We start from the raw sequence: 18,706 nt of genomic DNA on the forward strand, positions 1-18,706 counted from the left end.
CTATTGAGGTTCTCCAAAGAGGAGATCTGCTCTGCCCTCTCTGGTCATGGAAGAAGGTTTTTCTCAAGGTGGAAGGTTCCTAGGATTAGACATTCCAGCTGCAGCTAAGCTTCTGGCTTTAGCTAAGTATACTCTGACTTTGTTCTCCAAAATTCTGGATTGTGAAGTGGAGGTTTTGACAGTATCTTTGCTGATACATAGCTAACGGAGTCCTGCCTCACCTTTAATACATGTACATATGTACTGATCATGGGGTCAACACTACCTGCAGTGTTTTCTTGTAGAATTAAGTGAGGCCTATTTTTCCTGTGCAGATAACCATGGTTTATTTTTATTTCTAATTCTGGAAATATACTAAAAGAAATATGACTATTCATGTTAGAATAAAAATTTTGAAAAGCATAACCCTGGAATCACTATACTGTTGATGGATAATATATCTTCTAGTTCATTCTCCATTGTTATAAGAAAGTAGAGATTTATAAATTCCATTTACTCTTTAATACCATAGATGTATTCAATTTGGTTTTTGTTTTTTTGTTGATTTTTTTGTGGTACAGGGGTTTGAACTCAGAACCTACACCATGAGTCATTCTGCCAGCCCTTTTATTATGATGGGCTTTTTCAAGATAATAGTCTCTCGAAACTCTACCCAGGCTGGCTTCGAATCTCTAGCCTCCTGATCTCTGCCTCCCAAGTAGCTAGAATTACAAGCGTGAGCCACTGGCACCTGGCTATCAATTTGTTTAACAAAATATGAGTGTACAAATATTACTAAGTATATCTATAGAAGAATGTTTAGCGTAGTGTTTCAGTGCCAGTATTCTGGAGTTAAACTGCCTGTATTTAAATCATAGCTCCTTTACTCACTTCCTCTGTGAGCTTGTGAATTCCCTGACCTCTATGCCTTAATTTCCTCAGCTCAATAAACTTAACTTACCCAATTCAGTAGTTGTATGAGGATTAAACTATTTAATAACTCTTCAGCACTTAAAACAATCTTTTATACTATTAGCACACTATTAGTGTGTTGAGTAAAGTGTTTTTTTAAAGTAAAAGCAAATCTAGAATTTTTTCTCTGGGTTGCCTCCTTTAAAGGATAATTGTACTTTGGCCTACAGATTAGCTTCTACTTTTTTTGTGGTACCTCATTGACTTACTACCCTAAATTCTTGTTTGTAGGGCTTTCTTTAAGAGGAAGTTCTTTCTTGAACTCAGGGAATTTAGGAATTATTTTATAAATCTTGAATGTCTTTATATTTCCTTTAGTAGCCATTTACTTTGATTAGCTATTTACAGATTTTACTGCTTTCTAAAATCTTTTCACTTGAGTACCAGTGGCTCACCCTTGTAATCCTAGCTACTAGGAAGACAGAAAGTATGAGGACCACAGTTGAGGCCAGCCTGGGCAAATAGTTCACAAGGTCCTATCTCGAAAATACCCAACAGAAAAAAGGACTGGTGGATTGGCTCAAGTGGTACAATACCTGCCTGACAAGTGTGAAGCCCTGAGTTCAAACTCCAGGGCCACAAAAAAACTCAGTTCATAATACTTCACCCATTCACACAGAGGTTGTTGATAGAAACTTGAGTTCTGGGTAGAATAACTACAGGGAAAATGGACTCTAGCTAATATAAATGATTGTTCCCTGAAGTATTCCAAAAATCCTATGAATTCTGAAAAACAGTAATATCAACATTTTGCTAAATAGGGGCAGGAGGCATAGCTCGGTGGTATGTGCTTGCTTAGCATGTGTGAGACCCTGGTTTCAATCAATCCCCAGCACATACATACAAAAAATTGGCAAAGAGCATAGATTAATATTTAAAAACCCTCTTTAAATCTATAGAGGACGTTGCAAGTAAAGATTGCATACATATACATTATTTTATTTTGAGGTAGGAAAAGCAGCTGTTGTCCCTATTCCACTGAGAAAATAAGGTCCAAAGAACTTTAGAAACTAGACTATGTTGATTAAGTGTCCAGGAGCAGATTTCACTTTCTTTATTCCTAGACATTTGCTCTTATCTCATTTTCTCTTTACATTTATTCATTTAAGAATCCAAGAGTAACAACATTTTTTTCCTTCAATAACTTGTGTTAAAGTTCTAGAAATTTTTCATTGTTCCATAGTGATTGTTTTTATTTAATTACTAATGTCTTTGCAGATGTGTTTATAACCATAAACTGAGGTCTTATATCTTAGATTCTAAGGAAAGCTTTCTGGAATGGTGCCTGTGATTATTTTCTCTTTTAAAACCAAAGATAATTTTTTGAAGTACAGAATTTTTTAATAAGGAGTTTATTAATGTGTTTATAAAATACAAATGTGAATATAGATGTAAGATCAGTCTTTACAGATATTATAATAGATTTCTGGTTATCATACCTAGCAGAATATACTACTAAAGATACTTGATCAGTTTTAAGAATATGGTGCACAGTATGTTGCCTGCAGTTGTAAATGAGAATTTCTGTATGTTTACCAGGAAAGTCATTAGAAGAAAAAAAGAAAGTTATTTGGTTTGGCACTTTTGAAAGAATAAAAGTTTAGAGTAAGAAAACCTATCAAACCTAAAAGAAGAATATCATTAAAAAGCCTCTAAAGGGAACCTCTCCAGCTCTAGTTAAAATACTTTTCAACTATTGTAACATAATTTTAATTCTTTTCAGCAGTTGTATTTGAAAACCTGCAGCAAAAATTAGAAAAGGATTGTGATTGGCAGATAAACTGACAATAATGCAAAATGACAGGTGATAGAAAAGGAGGCAGGAAAACCTGTTAATAGCCAAAAAGTCAAACTCCAAAGCACTTTTGGATTCATTACATACAGCTACTCAGATAGGCTTTGAGGAGCATATTGTCAACAGCATTATGTAATAATTGTTTTTCTTTTTGGTAAAGAAAAAAAAAGTGTTGGTTAGTGTACTCCAATTAGGAAGTCAGGGGTAAACAGTTCTCAGAGAAGCAAGGAAGTGCACTAATGTGTTAAATGTTGGGATTAGTAGTGGCTTTTACTTTGTAATTTTTACATTGCCAGTATGGATTACGTTTGTAATTAGGAAAGATACTGTTTTTAAAAGGCATGAAAATATGCACAGAAATCGTTCTAACCAAGCTATAATTTTAAAGAACTATACCTTCATCTATATATAAATAATATATGTATAAAAAAAATGACTCCTTAATGCTATGGATTCCTAAAGTTTTGCTAGCTATCTGTTTAGCTCTATGCTTGTCTACTTACCTACATGTCATCAAAAGATTTGTTAAAATTAAATAATCTTAATTTTAATCAAAATGTTCCTAGACGTTTCATTCTTTAGCAACATAACGAAGAAATAAAGCCTTGTTTTCAATAGGTAAGAAATGTGAAGAGAAAATTACCTTAAGGCTGAAGAAATTTAAAACAGATTTCTACAGTGATTTTTAAAATAGTATTTTTGATACATAGTTTTTTTTACTTTCAGATGATGAAGAACGAGAGCTTCAGATGGATCCTGCAGACTATGGAAAGCAACGTTTCAATGATGTCCTTTAAGTCCTAAAGGAAAACTTCAGAAAACCTAAAGTGCTGTAAAATGGAATCATTTCTACTTTGTCACTTTTGACTTTTGTTGTAAAGACAAGTTGTATCAGTTGTAAAGATACATTGAGATAGATTTAAGGAAAAACTTTAACGAAGGAATGTACTCGTGTACATATATGAACTTTTTCATATTGTATTATTAAAGCAGAGAGTTTTTTGGTTATGACACAGTTGAGCCAAAAACAGTTAATCTTTGCATTTAAAGCAAACTAATGTATATTTCACATTTTATCAAGCCTAATTTTTCCACAAATAGACAAGCAGGAGAAAATAGTTGTATAGGTTGTATGTTGCACATCGCATAACCACAAGTGAGAACATTTACTCAGCTGAAAAATTTTTATACACTAATATATTCTTGTCATCCCAACAGGTGTTCTGTTCTATCTACCCCTCATTTAATGCTCTTCAAGGAGTCATGCCTAGAATAGTAATACAAAAGAGGGGACACTGAATACCAAACACTGGGGAACATGTGTACAAAATCACCTCCCTACTACTTTTATTTTAATGAGTGCTGATATTGTTTGGGCAGATTAACTTTCAGCTGAGGCCTGATGAAAGTTGAGATAACTTTCAAAGACATAATATTTATAAGTTACTCCTTAGTTCTTGAAATTGTGGAATGCATGATTGACAACATATTTTCAATTTTTATTTTTTCAAGTAATACCAGTACTGTTTTAACTACAGTCAGCACTGGTTAAATTTTTTTTTTTATTTTCAGAGTTCAAGATGGTGAAGATTATCATTATGCTACATCCTGAGCCTACTTTGAAATGAATCTGCAATCAGTATTTCAAAATTTTTTCTTGTAGTTGTAGTGTATTATTTGACTAGACTTTTTCAGAACTACTAAATAAGAAATTTTAACTGGTTCTTATTAATGCACAGATAAATAGAAGTACAGTGAGGTCTACAGCTGTTTTATTAAAATAGCTTCAAAGTTTGTAATAAAAATGGGTCTTTGTAAGTACTTAATATGTTAGTTAAGAACCCATCAACCTCATCTTTGTCAGACTCACAAAATTATTTTCAATGCATTTTTGTCATTTTTGACATCATTCAGTAGAATATGTAAACAAGCTAATGCTTGTTTTCTGATTTAAAATACTTCACAATCTTATTTCAGTCGCTAAAAACAAAAGGTTTTGAAGTTAAGAGGAAATTTAAGGTTGTTAACCCTGTTTTTCAGAAGGAATACTAGAAATTGCACATAAACATGAAATTTTGGGCTGGGGTATATACAGGTCAGTGGTAGAGCATTTCCCTAGGATGTGTGAGGCCCCGGTTCAGTCCCCAACACTGAAAAATCAGTGAATAAATAAACAAACAGGAATTCCCCCCTTCACTAAGGTCTAGTCAAAATTCAAATTAATATAAGAAATAGGTTGTTGACTTGTTGAGGTATAGAGATTCTTAGACTTCAGTTCAGAATTATTTAATGACCAGAAAATTATGCAGGTATTTACTAGAATTGTTTTCTACCATATCAAAGTAAACAATTCATGCTTTTGTTATCAGTAGGGTCAGGCCTACAATGAATAGGTTTGATGGTTCACAGAATTTTTTAAGTGGAGTTAAAGGGAAGTGATATACATCCCTTGGGCATTAACATGGAGAGAGAAATCTGAAAATACTCCTAGTGATACTACATATTAAATACTGTAAAATCTTTTCAAATGAAAACCATGAAATTATCTGCCTTAGTTCCTATGTCATAAAAATAGACACTTGGTTATATGGTAGCTATGTCTTACACAGTGAAAATTTTCTTCAATTAGCAGCCTAGACATTTTATAAACAGAAATCTTGAACCAATTGATAATATTTCTGACTATATTAACATTTTAGTGCTATAAAATACTATGTGACTCTTAAAATTCTGACATCCTACACTCTATTAGACATGCAGTTTTTATAACATTTTACTTCTGCCTTAAAGTTTAGGTTTTTAAAATGTATTTTTGCCCTGAATTAAGTTTTAATTTGATGGGAACTCTGTTTTTGAAATCATCACTTACTGGGTTCTAATAAATTAAAAATTAAACTTGTTTCACTGTTTTCTTGATTCTGATACTTATGTCACAAATAGTTACATTTAAATGGTAAGATTTGAGTAATTTTAGCACTCATTTTAAGTTAAGCTAAACCAGGAGAGCAGAAAGTTTTTACAGGAGGGTTAGCTTGCTCAACAAATATTTAGTATCTTTTGTGTGCCCAGCACTGTGATAAATAGTAAGGTAAGTGAATAAGACAGACAAATTCAAGTGGGGGCTATCAGATAACACACAATCAAATGAACTAGATAATTTTAAATGGTGACAATGAACTATTAAAAATAAAGAGCTGGGGCCATGACTCAAGTGGTAGAGTTCCTGCCTATCACCCTTGAGGCCCTGAGTTGATTCCCCAGTACTGCCAAAATAATTATAAATGAATGAATGAATGTTCCAAGGTAGCTCTAAATCCATCTAGCCCAGTCCAGTTGCTTTTTAAACTCTCTTCCCTAAGAATTTCAAATGAAAATTTAACCAACTAACCAAGAAAAGGAGGGAAATTTAATGGTCCTTGCAAGATAATTTCATAAAGAGTAGGAGTCCCCTGGACTTGAAGACAGCTTACCAAGATTTTGTTTCACCCCTTCCCATTTTTCCTTTTCGCTAATTGTAATCGTCATTGCTCAGACCAGTTTCCTCTTCAAAACTCTTAACTGTGGCTTCTAGAAGATCATATTTTCTTATTTGCTACTTCCCTTAGTTTCACTTCAAAAAAATCTGAGGGAAGGGAGAATTCTACTTCTGGCATAATGGAGTAACTTGATTGGGCCCTCTAAGGTTAGCAGCAACTGTAAGAATGGAAAAGATGTATCAGCCAACTATTTTTAGGCAGCACAAGGCTATATAGTCTTTGAGAGAAGGGAAATAGGCAGTGAGCCCAACAATCACCCAGCTTCCTGTGGTATAAAAAGGCTGGAGTCAGAGTGGAGAACAGTGGTTCTGCTGAGCTGAAAAGTCAGAGATCAAAGTGGGGAACAGCTCAAACACTTAGAATCTATGGGGTGTGGCACCAGAGATAAGAAAACTATTCAGAGATGCAGCCTCAAGCCTTGGCGCCGGTGGCTCATGCCTGTAATCCTACCTACTCAGGAGGCACAGATCAGGAGGATCAAGGTTCGAAGCTAGCTTTGGGCAAATAGTTCTTGAGATGGTATCTCAAAGAAACCCATCACAAAAAAGACTGGTGGAGTGGCTCAAGTGGTAAGCCCTGAGGTCAAGCGTGAGGCCCTGAGTTCAAACCCCAGTGCCGCCCCCAAAAAAGGGACGCAACCTCAGAAAATCCATGGCTGAGGGCTAGGCTGGCTATGTTCAGATCAAGACCACCTGATGTGTGGTAGATAGAACCATTGGTAGGTAGAGCCCTTGCCTAGCATGTGTAAGACATGCCTAGCATGAGCAAGGCTGTACATTGATCCCTGGCATCATGGAAGGAGGAAGGGAGGAAAAAGGAGGAAGAGGAAAGGAAGGCTGGTCCATAGTGTAGACCTTCCCTTACCTAACAAAGCATAACATCAAGCCTCTAAACAAAATTGGTTAGGGAAAACAAAGTATGGAGATTGAATCATGCCAAGTTAGGACTTGCAAAACACCTTGATCTTTTTCAAGTACTAATGGTAAAAAGAAAAAAGTGTAATACCAACAACATCTGCCAAAATAAGAACTGGTACTTTTTGGGGGGTTGGGGAGTGGGGAGAACGTGGCACAAACAATGTATACACATGTAAGTAAATGTAAAAATGATAAAATGAAAGGAGAAAAAAAGTAAAAACATGACCTGGGATTTGGTACTTTTGAGAGAAGCCAACAGAGTCTAGAGTCTCTAGAACATATTCACACTATCCAGTGTTCAATAAAAAAATGACTAGACATAAAAAAAATGGTGGCCTAGCATGGTCATCCTTACCTGTAATCCTGGCTACTCAGGAGACTGAGGCCAAAGAATTATCAGTTCAAAGCTGGCCTGTATAACATAGCAAGACCAATTTCAAGACAAAACTAAAAAATTTAAAAATTGATGGCTTTTGTTATTTGTTAGAGAGTTTGTTGTTAATGCATTATTAGTAAATAGTTTTAAGGAGTTAAATGAAGTTAAGGTTGCAGCTCAGTGACGGAGCACTTGCCTAGCATGTGCAAGGCCCTGAGCTTGATCCCCAGCACTGCAAAAATTCCTTAAAAATAAAAGAATTAAGATATGTTGTTAATGAGAGAAGAGATCAAGGAATTTCATCAGGGACGTGGAAAATCTAGAACTGCAAAGTATAATAACTGAAATGAAAAATTCTTTGGATGGGTTTAACGGAAGATTGGAGATGACAGAAGAATGAACTTGAAGACATACAAATGAAGTTATATAAGTATTTGAAATTACAGGATAGAAATATTGAGAGGTCTAGAAAAGTAGACTTAGGATTCATCACATTCTGGTCAAGCAGGAAATTCAGGGAAAGTACCCAAACCAGGTCATGGGGAGGGAGCATGTGGCCGCCTTGCAGATAGTCTAGTGGGGAACAGGTGTGTAGTCCCACCCAGAGCCACCCAAAAATGCTGTTTGAAGTAACGTTTTCATCTGGATCCAAACTGGGGCATGTGCACAAGGGCCCTTAATTACAGCCTAATAAATATGGACTATCTCATTATAATGGAGAATTCACATGCAAAGTCAATAAATCTGTCAGTCTCCAAAAGCCACTCCTAAGTACTCTCCATATCTCCTCCCCTTACCCTCTGTAATGTACAAATACCCCATCAAACTAAGGCACCAGTGCTCTTAAGCTACAGGTGCTGCTCTTAAGACACTCACTAGACCCCGCTCCTCCTTTTTTGAGGAATGTAGTTTCCTACTTTTATCTCAATGAAACTTTACAGCTGCTGTGCAATCTGTGTGTCTCCACTCAATTCTTTGTTCAGGATGTCAAGGACCTGAGATCTTCCCAACCAGGGTCTTCTGAGACTGACTATCCACCGGTGACACTGGGAGTGTACTTCACTAGTGGAGTGCATGCTATGTATGTGTGATTTCAATCCCCAGTAATTAGTTAAAAATAAATTAATTGGATGGCTCTTAAAGTGTTGTCCATCCTACCCTTTAACACAAGATTCCACCATGGCAAAACAATGACTGTTCTTTCACCTTCTTATTGATATGTGTAGAAAACTATTCAGAGCACAGCTGTAATTCTGGCACTTAGGAGGGTAAGGCAGAAAGATCTCAAGTTCTAGGCCAGCCCGGAACACACAGTGAGCCCCTGCCTCAAAACCAACCAACAAACAAACTTTTCAGAATGCTGAAGACACAGCAGTAAAAAAGTTCCTGCTTCATACAAAATACATGCAAGTAGAATGGTTACTATTTAGTAAAGGAAGGGAAACTGGAAAGGAAGAGGAGGGACAAGATAGGGTAATGGGGATGAATATTATCAAAGTATGTTATATGCATTTATGAAAATGTCACAATGAAACTAGTATTTTGCACACATACAGGCCAACTAAAAAAATTCCTGTTTCATGAATTTATATGCCAGAAGGAGGGACAGATACGACTATACATTTATTTATTATATGGCAGGTAGTGGTAAATATTCTAGAAAATAGAATGAATAAAGGAATATTGGAGGGATGCTAATTTAGATAGGATGCTCAGAAAAGCATTTCTGAAGAGGGGATATGAAAACATGCAAGCATATCCTGCACAGCACTATTCAGTAGAAATATAGTGCAGCACTTACGTAGTTTAAATTTTCTAATAATTTTTCTTTTTTTTTTTTTTTTTTTTTAGTGGGACTGGGGTTTAAACTCAGGGCTTTGCACTTGCAAAGCAGGTGCTCTACCACTTCAGCCACATGTCCAGTCCATTTTACTCTGGAAATTTTTTTTGGTGGGGGTGGGGTCAGGCAAAGTATTTGCCCAAGCTGGCTTCAAACCATGATCCTCCTGACCTTAGCCTCAGTAGCTAAGACTTTAGACTTCAGCCACTAGCACCTGACTTTCTTGTAGCACTTTTTAAAAAGGTGAGCTGGGTATAGTAGTACAGGCCTGTAATCCCAGCATGGGGAGTCAAAGGCAGGAGGATTGCAAGTTTGAGGCCAGCTTGGGTTACAATGAGACATTGTCTCAAAAATAATAAATAAAAAAGGTTACATTTTGATGTTTTATTCAACCAACATATTCCAATGCTACCATTTTAACATGTATTGAGATACATGTATTCTTTTCTTTTGTACTTAACCTGAAATTTATATTTTACATTTACATTTGCCCAATAAATTGTCATTCAAAATATTTATAAATATTTAGAGTTCATACAATTTATTGTTAAGTAGATTGACATACTTATGCTCCAAGTATATTAAAAAATTTTTCAATAATTGAATCAAGTATTAATTTTTTCAATAGACTTTACTTCTTAGGTCAGTTTAAGGTTCAAGTCAAAATTGGGAAGAAAATAGTATACCCACATGTGCACTTCCTACACACACACACACACACACACACACACACACACACACACACACACACACAGAGCCTTCCCACCATCAACATTTTACACCAGTGTAGAACGTTTGTTACAATCAATGAACCAACATTGACATGTAATTATTAACCAAAGTCCACAGCTCACATTGGGATTTATTCATTGTGTTGTACATTCATTCCATGGGTTGGACAAATGTATCATTATAGTATCATGCAGAATAGTTCACTGCCATAAAAATACCTTGTGCTCCATCTATTCCTCCTTCCTTGTCTCTAGACCCCTGGCAATCACTGATGTTTTGCCTTTTTCCAGAGTAACATATAGTTGTAATCATAAAAGATGTAGCCTTTTTAATAAATTGGCTTATTTCACTTAGTAATAGTACATTTAACATTCTTGCCATGTTTTGTTCTTTTTTGGCAGCACTGGGGTTTGAACTAAGGATTTCACGCTTGCTAGCAGGCACTCTACTGCTTGAGCCACTCCCCATTTCTTTTCATAGTTTGATAACTCTTTTTAGTTAAATAATGTTCCATTGTTTGCAAGTATCACAGTTTATCATTCCACTATTGGAGTAAAGCTGCTATAAATATTCATGTGCAGGTTTCTGTGTGGACATAAATTTTCAACTCATTTGGGTAATTACCAAGGAACAACTTTTTATTGTAGTAAAATACACATAACAAAATTTATCATTGTACATTTACTGACACAACATACAATTATGTAAAGCATACAATTTAGAAGTATTTAAATACCTCACAATGTTGTACAGTCATTGCCACTATCTAGTTTCAGAACTTTTATACCCCAAATGGGAACTCTGTACCTATTATGCAGTTGCTCTCATATTAATTTTTTTCTAAGTAAGATTTTTATTGTTCAAGGTCACACAATTGGAGACCAGGGTAATTGTTAAATTTAATTAAAATGATATAAAATTAAAACTTCAGTTCCTCACTCACATGAGCCATATTTCAAGAGCTCGGTAGCCATATATGGTAGTGGTTATTGGATACTGCAGATCTAATGAACTAGAGGTGAGGATTCACGAATGCAGGTTGTTTTTGTTTTTTTTTCCAATGCTCAGCATTGGAACCCAGGGCCTTGCCAGTGTTAGGCAAGTGCTCTATCACTGAACCACATCCATAGCCCCAAGGGAGCTCTTTTTTCAAAGAACAGTTGCTAGGAGGCCAGGTGATGGTGGCTCACATCTACAATCCTAGCTACTCAGGAGGAAGAGATCAGGAGGATGATCGAGGTGCTAAGCCAGCCTGGGCAAACAGTTCTAAAAGACCCTATCTGGGGGCAGGGGATGCAGAGAAGTGGCTCAAGTGGTAAGAGCACCTACCTAGCAATTATGAAGCCCTGAGTTCAAACCCCAGTATCACCAAAAAAACCAAAAACAGTTGGTCAGTATGACTAGAATACAAAGAGCAAAGGTAGGGAATGTGGTTGGTTAGGTAGCATAGACTCAGATACGAAGACCATTACATGTCACAGTGATGACTTCACTTTTTATTTTGTGGTGCTGGGAATTGAAAGCCAGGGCCTCAAGTATGCTAGGCAAGTGTTCTACCACTGAGCTTAGCACCAAACCCTAGATTTTAAGAATGATAGAAAAAATTTTAAATGTTAAATGACCACTGGCTGCTGTGTTGAAAAGGTTGAAAGGGTTCAAGAGTGAAGTAGGAAGATCTTAAAGGCTGTTAATAGAATTTCAGGTGAGAAATGATCGCTACTGAACTAGGTAGGTTGCTGAGGTGATAAGAAGTGTTTGGATTCAGTATGTACAATTGTCCCTCAGTATCTGTAGGGAATTGGTTCTAATCACCACCCCCAGGGATACCAAAATCCATGAATGCTCAAAAGTTTCTTATATAAAATGGCATACTATTTGTATATAAACTATGTGCTTCCTCCTACACTTGATTTTTTAATTTTTTAAAAATTAAAAAAATGGTTTTTGTGGTGCTAGGGATCAAACCCAGTGTCTTATACATACTGGGCAAGTGCTCTATCACTCAGCCTCTAAAATTTTTTTTGAGATGGGAATCTTACTATATTTAGCAAACTGGTCTTGAACTTGTGAGCTTAGGTGAACCTCCTACCTCAGCCTCCTGAGTATCTGGGACTGGACTATAGGTATGTACCACTATACCTGGCTCTCCTGAATACTTTATTATTTTTATTGGTAAGATAATTAGAGCAAATTAATTGTACAAAGGGGTTTCATTGTGATATTTCTGTATGCACATGTAATTTACTTTGATCAAATTCATCCCTTTATTACTCTTTCTTAACCTCTCTCACTTCCCCCCATACTTTATTACTTTATTTTTTTGTTGGCACTGGGGTTTGAACTCAGGGCCTTACACTTGCTAGGCAGCCACTCTTACAGCTTCAGCCATTCTACCAATGCCTTCACCCCATACTTATAATACTTGATACACTGTAAATGCTATATAAATAGCATTATATTGTTATATTGTACTGTGTAAGAGAACAACAACAGGGCTGGGATGTGATTAAGTGATAAAGCACTTGCCTACAATGAGACAGACCCAAGGTTCAATCCCCTGTACCACAAAATGAATAAATTCACTTTTAGGGCTGGGGAGTGGCTCAAGCAGTAGAGTGCCTGCCTTGCAAGCACAAGGCCCTGAGTTCAAACCCCAGAACTGCAGAGAGAGAGAGAACAGTTACAAAAAAAGAAACTGCTACAAGTTCAGTGCAGACATAATCTTTTTTGAATAGTTGGTTGAATCCATTGGATGTGGAACATGTTGATATGAAAGGTCAGCTAGATTGGACATGGGATATGAGAAAGAAAAACTGCATTTATTATGGTTTAGTTTTGACTAATCAAGTTTCAAATGGTCATTGTCATCAAGTAGTTACTATACCGGGGCAAAAAATGACAGTTCTATGTCTCAACATTCAATATAAATATTACTGCCTTAATGAACTGCAATAAGCAAGAAAAATATACATCATAGAGGTAGAACTAGTTAAATTATCAATTGTGAAGAATATATCCCTTATGTTTCAAGTGAAAGGCAAACAATATTCCTTACACTAGCTGAGTATCTCTTATCCGAAATGCTTGGGACCTAAAGTGGTTTGAATTTCAGATTGTTTTTTGGGAATATTTGTCAGTGAGATGTCTTGGAGGTGGGACCCAAGTGTAAATATAAAATCCTTTTATGGTTCATATAAACCTGAAGTTTACTGCACCTATGTTTTGACTGTGACCTATCACATGAAGTTAGGTGTATAATTTGCATGTGGTCCTGAACAAGTTTTGGAATTTGGAGTAATTCATTTTGGACTAGGGATGCACACCTTAGAATAAAGGACCTACTGAAAAGACTGCTAATGATCTGAAATCCTTCTATTACTTTTGTGAATACTCTATTTCATTGTTTTCACATAGCAATAGTTTTAAATAGCTTATAAAGCTGCATGCTACCAGGTCTGTCACTACCTTTTTCCTTGAGGCCACTGCTTTGCCCCTAAATATACTTCATACTTTTTTTGGCAGTGCTGGGGATCCAATCCAGGGTACATGGTAGGCGAGCACTCTACCACGAGGCTACATTCCTAACCTACTTTGTACTTTAAAAAACTATATGTTTATTTATTTTTGAGAAGGGGTCTGGCCTTCAGCTCTCCAGCCTCCTCCCTCAGTCTTCCCAAGTAGCTGGCATTACAGATGTGTCGCACTGTGCCCAACGAAGGTTTTCTATTTTTAAATTTCTAGTCTAAAATCTTAGATAGGGTTGTCACTGAAGCTTACTGACATTAACAACTACCATTTAAGGAGCAAGGAAAGCACCTTGTTAAGTGCTTTCATAAATAATATCACTTGCATGTCACAACTCACTTCCATATTGCAGGGAAAAAAGGGTAACTAAAGTGAAAAACGGAAATAACAGTTAGTCTTTGGGGGAAAATGGTGTTAAAACATTAAGTAAACAAATTGCGAAATCATTTAGGCTTATCACCAGCAACCCATCTAAACTTAACAAACTTAACAATGGTAAAATTGCTAGAGGAAGTGGTGTGATGGCAGAATGGGGCCCCAACTGTATTTCTTTTTTCTTTTTCTCCCTCCCTCCTTCCATCCCTCTCTTCCTCCTCTTTCCCTTCTTTCTTTTTTTGTAGTAATAGGTTTTAACTCAGGGCCTCAACCTGAATGAGGTTTGAGCCCCAACTGTATTTTTCTTTCCTTCCTCCTTTCTTCCCTCCGTTCCTTCCTTTCTTCTTTTGAAGTAATAGGGTTTGAACTCAGGGGTTTACCCTTGTAAGGCAGGTGCTCTACCCCTTGAGCCAAGCTTCCAGCACCCCCAACTGTTTTTCTTACTATGGTGATTGTCTTTGGATAAGGCATGTTTTTTTCTTCCTTTTTAAAATTTAAGTGTTTTCAACTGAAAGGGTCAGAGTCAAATATCACCTATTCCAACTACCTTACAGGTTGTTGGAAGAGAATAAAATGCATATAGAGTGGTTTGTAAAACAACATATTTGACTTAAGTTTTAGGAGCATGAAGATTTGAAATAACTACTTTGAACTTTTTTCAGAAACATTTCTAATTTTTATTTAATTGAAAAACAACTTTAGTAACCATGGGAGTAACTTTAGTTTACATCCTATTGATACACATTGGATAACCATTAATTTTTTTTTTGTTTTGCACTCAGGGCCTTCTGCTTGCTATGCAAATTTTCTACCACTTGAGCCACACCTCCAGCTCCTGGATAACCATTAATTATCTGTTGAGTTTCAATTAGCCTTTCAGGAACCTATTGCTATGGTGGACTTTTTTTATTTTTTATTATTTTTTTATTATTTTATTATTCATATGTGCATACAAGGCTTGGGTCATTTATCCCTCCTGCCCCCGCCCCCACCCCCGCCCTTACCACCCACTCTGCCCCCTCCCTCTCCCCCCCACCCCCTCAATACCCAGCAGAAACTATTTTGCCCTTATTTCTAATTTTGTTGTAGAGAGAGTATAAGCAATAATAGGAAGGAACAAGGGTTTTGAATGGTGGGTTAAGTATGGTGGACTCTTACTATTTCTATTTTTCCTTCCCCCTCCCCCTCCTTCTTCTTCTATTTGAGATTATGTAACTTGCTCGTAGCCCAGGCTGGCCTCAAACTCTCAATGCTCTGGGCCCAGCCTCCCAAGTCCTGGAATTTCAGGCCTGGGCCACCAGCTTGTCTTCAAAACATTTTTGTACTGGCAAGAGTTAGGGAACAAATGAACTATGAGCTGTGACCTCTGACAGGATCTGTAGTGTATGAGGTTTTCAGAAGACAACCCGCCTGCTCCATTTTGAATTAAGACCAGTCATATTCCCAAGGGCATGTTATCTACACTTCTATGCTTACCTCTCAAGGTCGTCAGAAGCTACTATGTCCGCCCCACCCCCTTGTGGCTCAAGACAATCTCTTCTTTGGACTTTTCCATCTGTTTCCTTTATGTAGACACTCTTACAATACCAATTCCTTTTTTGGGGTGAGGAGAGGGGGCGGTACTGGCGTTTGAACTTAGGGCCTCATGCGCCCTAGGCAGGCGCTCTACCACTTGAGCCACTCCGCCAGCCCTTTATTATGTTGGGTATTTTCGAGACAAGATCTCATAAACTATTTGCTGGGGGCTGGTTTCCAGTTGCGATCCTCCTGATCTCTACCTCCTTCGTAGCTAGCACTACAGGAGACCCACCGGCGCACCGTATGGCAACATCAACTCTTTTATGCCTCTCAGATGTTTTATGAAAACCTTCCCAGACCCCCTCCCTGACAGCCTCACGTGTTCCCTCTACACATTCCATCCCAATCTGACAAGTCACTTTATCACAGTACATTCAGATTCTGTTTGTATTCTCCAACAGACTGTTAGCTCTGGGAAAACAGTCTGCTTTTGCCTTTTCCACTATTGTATCCCTGTTACCTACTTGTTCCCCCCTCCAAAATAAATACTTCTCCATCGTATAGTAAGAGTGTTGTGGAGTTTTAGTTCAACAACACTACACTCCCAACCACCAGACTTGGCTTTTTGACATTGCACCATGACTGGGATGCTCCAGATGGATACATTCTCCCCTTGTGGGAGCTGACAATTCTTTGACCCAGGTTTGTAGGTGGGAGCCGGTTGTCTGAAAGAGTTCTCAGCCTGCACAATCATCACCGAATCGCGTGAAATCGAAGGTCATGAATCTGTATGACGAGCGACTGCCATATCCTTTAGGCAGTGAGGTGGAAAGAGAACTTTCCGAGGCCACCACTCTCCCGGAAAAGAGAAAAGATCCACCTTATCCCATGGTCCGCAAGCTCTCAACACTAACTACCTCCTCCAGCGCGCCAAACCCTTAGCCCCGCCCCGCCCCCTCGGCCCCGCCCACCCACCGCGCGCACAGTTCTTAAACCCTAGCCGCCGGGATGCTCAGCGCGCTCTTAAGCCCCGCCTGCGGGGCGAGGGCGTGCTCCCCCTCCCAGCTCGGCCCTAAGCAGTTCCGTTAGCAGCGGGAGGAAAAACCGTCCTTCGCGTCCCCGCCTCTCCACTCCTAACGCTTTCCTCCCTACTCCCCCTGCGACCACTACACAGCCGGCTACGGAGGCTCCTAAAGTACAAATGTCCCCCAGGCCCTGACATACCCTGATAGTTTTTGTCCTTTCTTACTCCATTCGGTTCTGACGCCCTGTGTTCATTTTTTGCCAGGATTTTGGACTCGAGAGTTTCTTCGGGGCCCTTCACGGAAGTCAAAGTTGTTTTTCTTCCCTCCCCCCCGCTCCGCCCCCGCTGTGTCCACCCGCATTCCTTCCCTCCCACCTCGCGGAATTGTGGCGGGAGGGGGAGGAAGAAGCCAGTGCGCCTGCGCGGAAAGGCCGCTTTCCATCCGGGTCCCTGTCCGTGCGGTGCAGCAGGTCGGTAGGCGGGAAATGGCGACTGGCTGAAGGAGCTGGTTCTGTTGCTGTTGCGGGCTAAGCGGGAAAGACACCACACATTGCGCGGTCGGGACTATCGCCGGAACCTGAGGACACTTCTCTGTCGTCATAGTTAAGGTAATCTCCTTCGTCTAGACGTTGCCGCTGCTCCCAGTCTCAGTCCTTCTCTTCCAGGGCCGTCTGCCGGATCTCCTCCCCTTCTCAGCCCGGTCCTTCAGCGGTTCCAGCGCGTTGGTAGGCATGCAGTCTGGGCTCCTGGCGCGTCCGCTGTGCCGGCCGCTCTCGCTGGACTTTCCCTTGGGAACGGAAGGGGAGCTCACTTCCCGCCAGCTTCAGCTTGTAGGCTGCGGCCTGTGTTGTGATTTGGGGTTAGATTTCACTTTGCTACCCACCCCCACCCCGATCTCACGTTCCCAGTCCCCAGCCCCGTGGTCCCTCTGGTTAATAGACTTAGAAGATTTGCCTTTTTCTAACCTCTGCATGTCTGATGTTTTCGAGGTTTCATTCTTTCCGAGGGGGTGATTTTAGTGGGAGGGGGGGCGTTGCTCTATCTTTATTCTTATAAACATTTTTTGAGAATCTGGGAAAGGTGATTTCACTAACTTCTGTTGATCTTCCGTACTGTTAAAATGTTAAGTTGACATTGTTACTTTTTTCAAATTAACAGTGGTAATGAAGAGCGGCCCATGTGGGAGGAGGGTTCTGGTTCCTGTAGTGGTCGGTGAAGGGTGAATCTTACTGTCGTTAATAAGTCTCTGCTTTTCGTGGGTATGTCTGTGTGAGTGTTTATTTTTGCATTCTTGACCAGAATTATGTGACTAATAATTGCATAAGTAAGTCGTGTTTGTTTATTTTTCGCCCTAGTGGTAGAGGGATGTGTGAATGATGTTAAGCACTTTGAGAGTACCTCGGGGAAGCCTACAGAGATACTGCTTGTAAACTTGCCTAAGATCCTGAAATGAAGTGTACTTAGTAGATGTACCTCCAAGGCAGGGATTTATCTTTCTAATGCTAGTAGGACAGTACCAAGATTACTGCTCTACGTGGGCATTCAAATTAGTGATTTGAAACGATAGATTTATCTGCATACTTTTCAGATAATATTCCGACTCACCATACTTTGCTAAGTGTTACATTTTTGTTTGTGGTTCCGCTGTTATCCGTATAAAAGCAGGGAAATGGCAAGTAAAAGCAAGTTGTACCCATCCTTTCCTCCTCCTCCCATCTCCCCCAACCCCACGGAAAGAGGCCCTTAATTTTCAGAATTTGTTTTTGATCGTGTTGAATTTGGGGTATTTATAGCCCCCCCAGTAATGAAATTAAGATGAAAAAATGGTTCATATTACATGTCAGTTGATATTTATAACTCAAAAGCTTTCAGCTCTGTAGGTCTAGTTTAGAGAACTTCACTATTGTTAGCATGATATTAGGACTAAATTTCAGTAATTAAGCAGGAACACACATTATTATAGTCTTCATTTGGTAGACTTTACCCAAGGTCATAAAGAAAGTCAAGGCAAAATGTAGCTCTTATGTGAAGTAGTCTTTTAGGATTAAGTTGAAATAACTTCTAGGACCAGTGGTAGTGGAGGTGCAGGCTGGTTGGATACTTAAGACAATTTATTA

General features: G+C 38.6%; 2 protein-coding genes and 1 long non-coding RNA gene across 8 annotated transcripts in view; 2 read left to right on the plus strand and 1 right to left on the minus strand.

The window, feature by feature from the left end:
- Positions 1–5,655, plus strand: part of Golm2 (golgi membrane protein 2) — a 67,688-nt gene extending 62,033 nt beyond the window's left edge. For both annotated transcript variants that reach the window (XM_074065857.1, XM_074065856.1), the window contains one exon: positions 3,473–5,655. In XM_074065857.1, coding sequence (XP_073921958.1) covers positions 3,473–3,543 — 71 coding nt within the window. In that variant the 3' untranslated portion in view covers positions 3,544–5,655. The remainder of the gene's footprint in view (positions 1–3,472) is intronic.
- Positions 1–16,927, minus strand: part of LOC141420794 (uncharacterized) — a 73,861-nt gene extending 56,934 nt beyond the window's left edge. The window contains exon 1 of the long non-coding RNA XR_012445439.1: positions 16,790–16,927. This is a non-coding gene — a long non-coding RNA (uncharacterized lncRNA). The remainder of the gene's footprint in view (positions 1–16,789) is intronic.
- Positions 16,928–17,038: 111 nt separating this feature from the next.
- The window catches only part of Ctdspl2 (CTD small phosphatase like 2), an 81,409-nt gene continuing 79,741 nt past the window's right edge, over positions 17,039–18,706 (plus strand). For 2 of the 5 annotated variants that reach the window (XM_074065855.1, XM_074065852.1), the window contains exon 1: positions 17,039–17,197. The gene's annotated coding sequence lies outside the window, so the exon portion shown is untranslated. The remainder of the gene's footprint in view (positions 17,198–18,706) is intronic. The other 3 variants (XM_074065851.1, XM_074065854.1, XM_074065853.1) reach the window with 2 other exon arrangements.

This window comes from Castor canadensis, chromosome 2 (genome assembly GCF_047511655.1).
Source record: "Castor canadensis chromosome 2, mCasCan1.hap1v2, whole genome shotgun sequence".
Taxonomy (NCBI): Eukaryota; Metazoa; Chordata; class Mammalia; order Rodentia; family Castoridae; genus Castor; species Castor canadensis.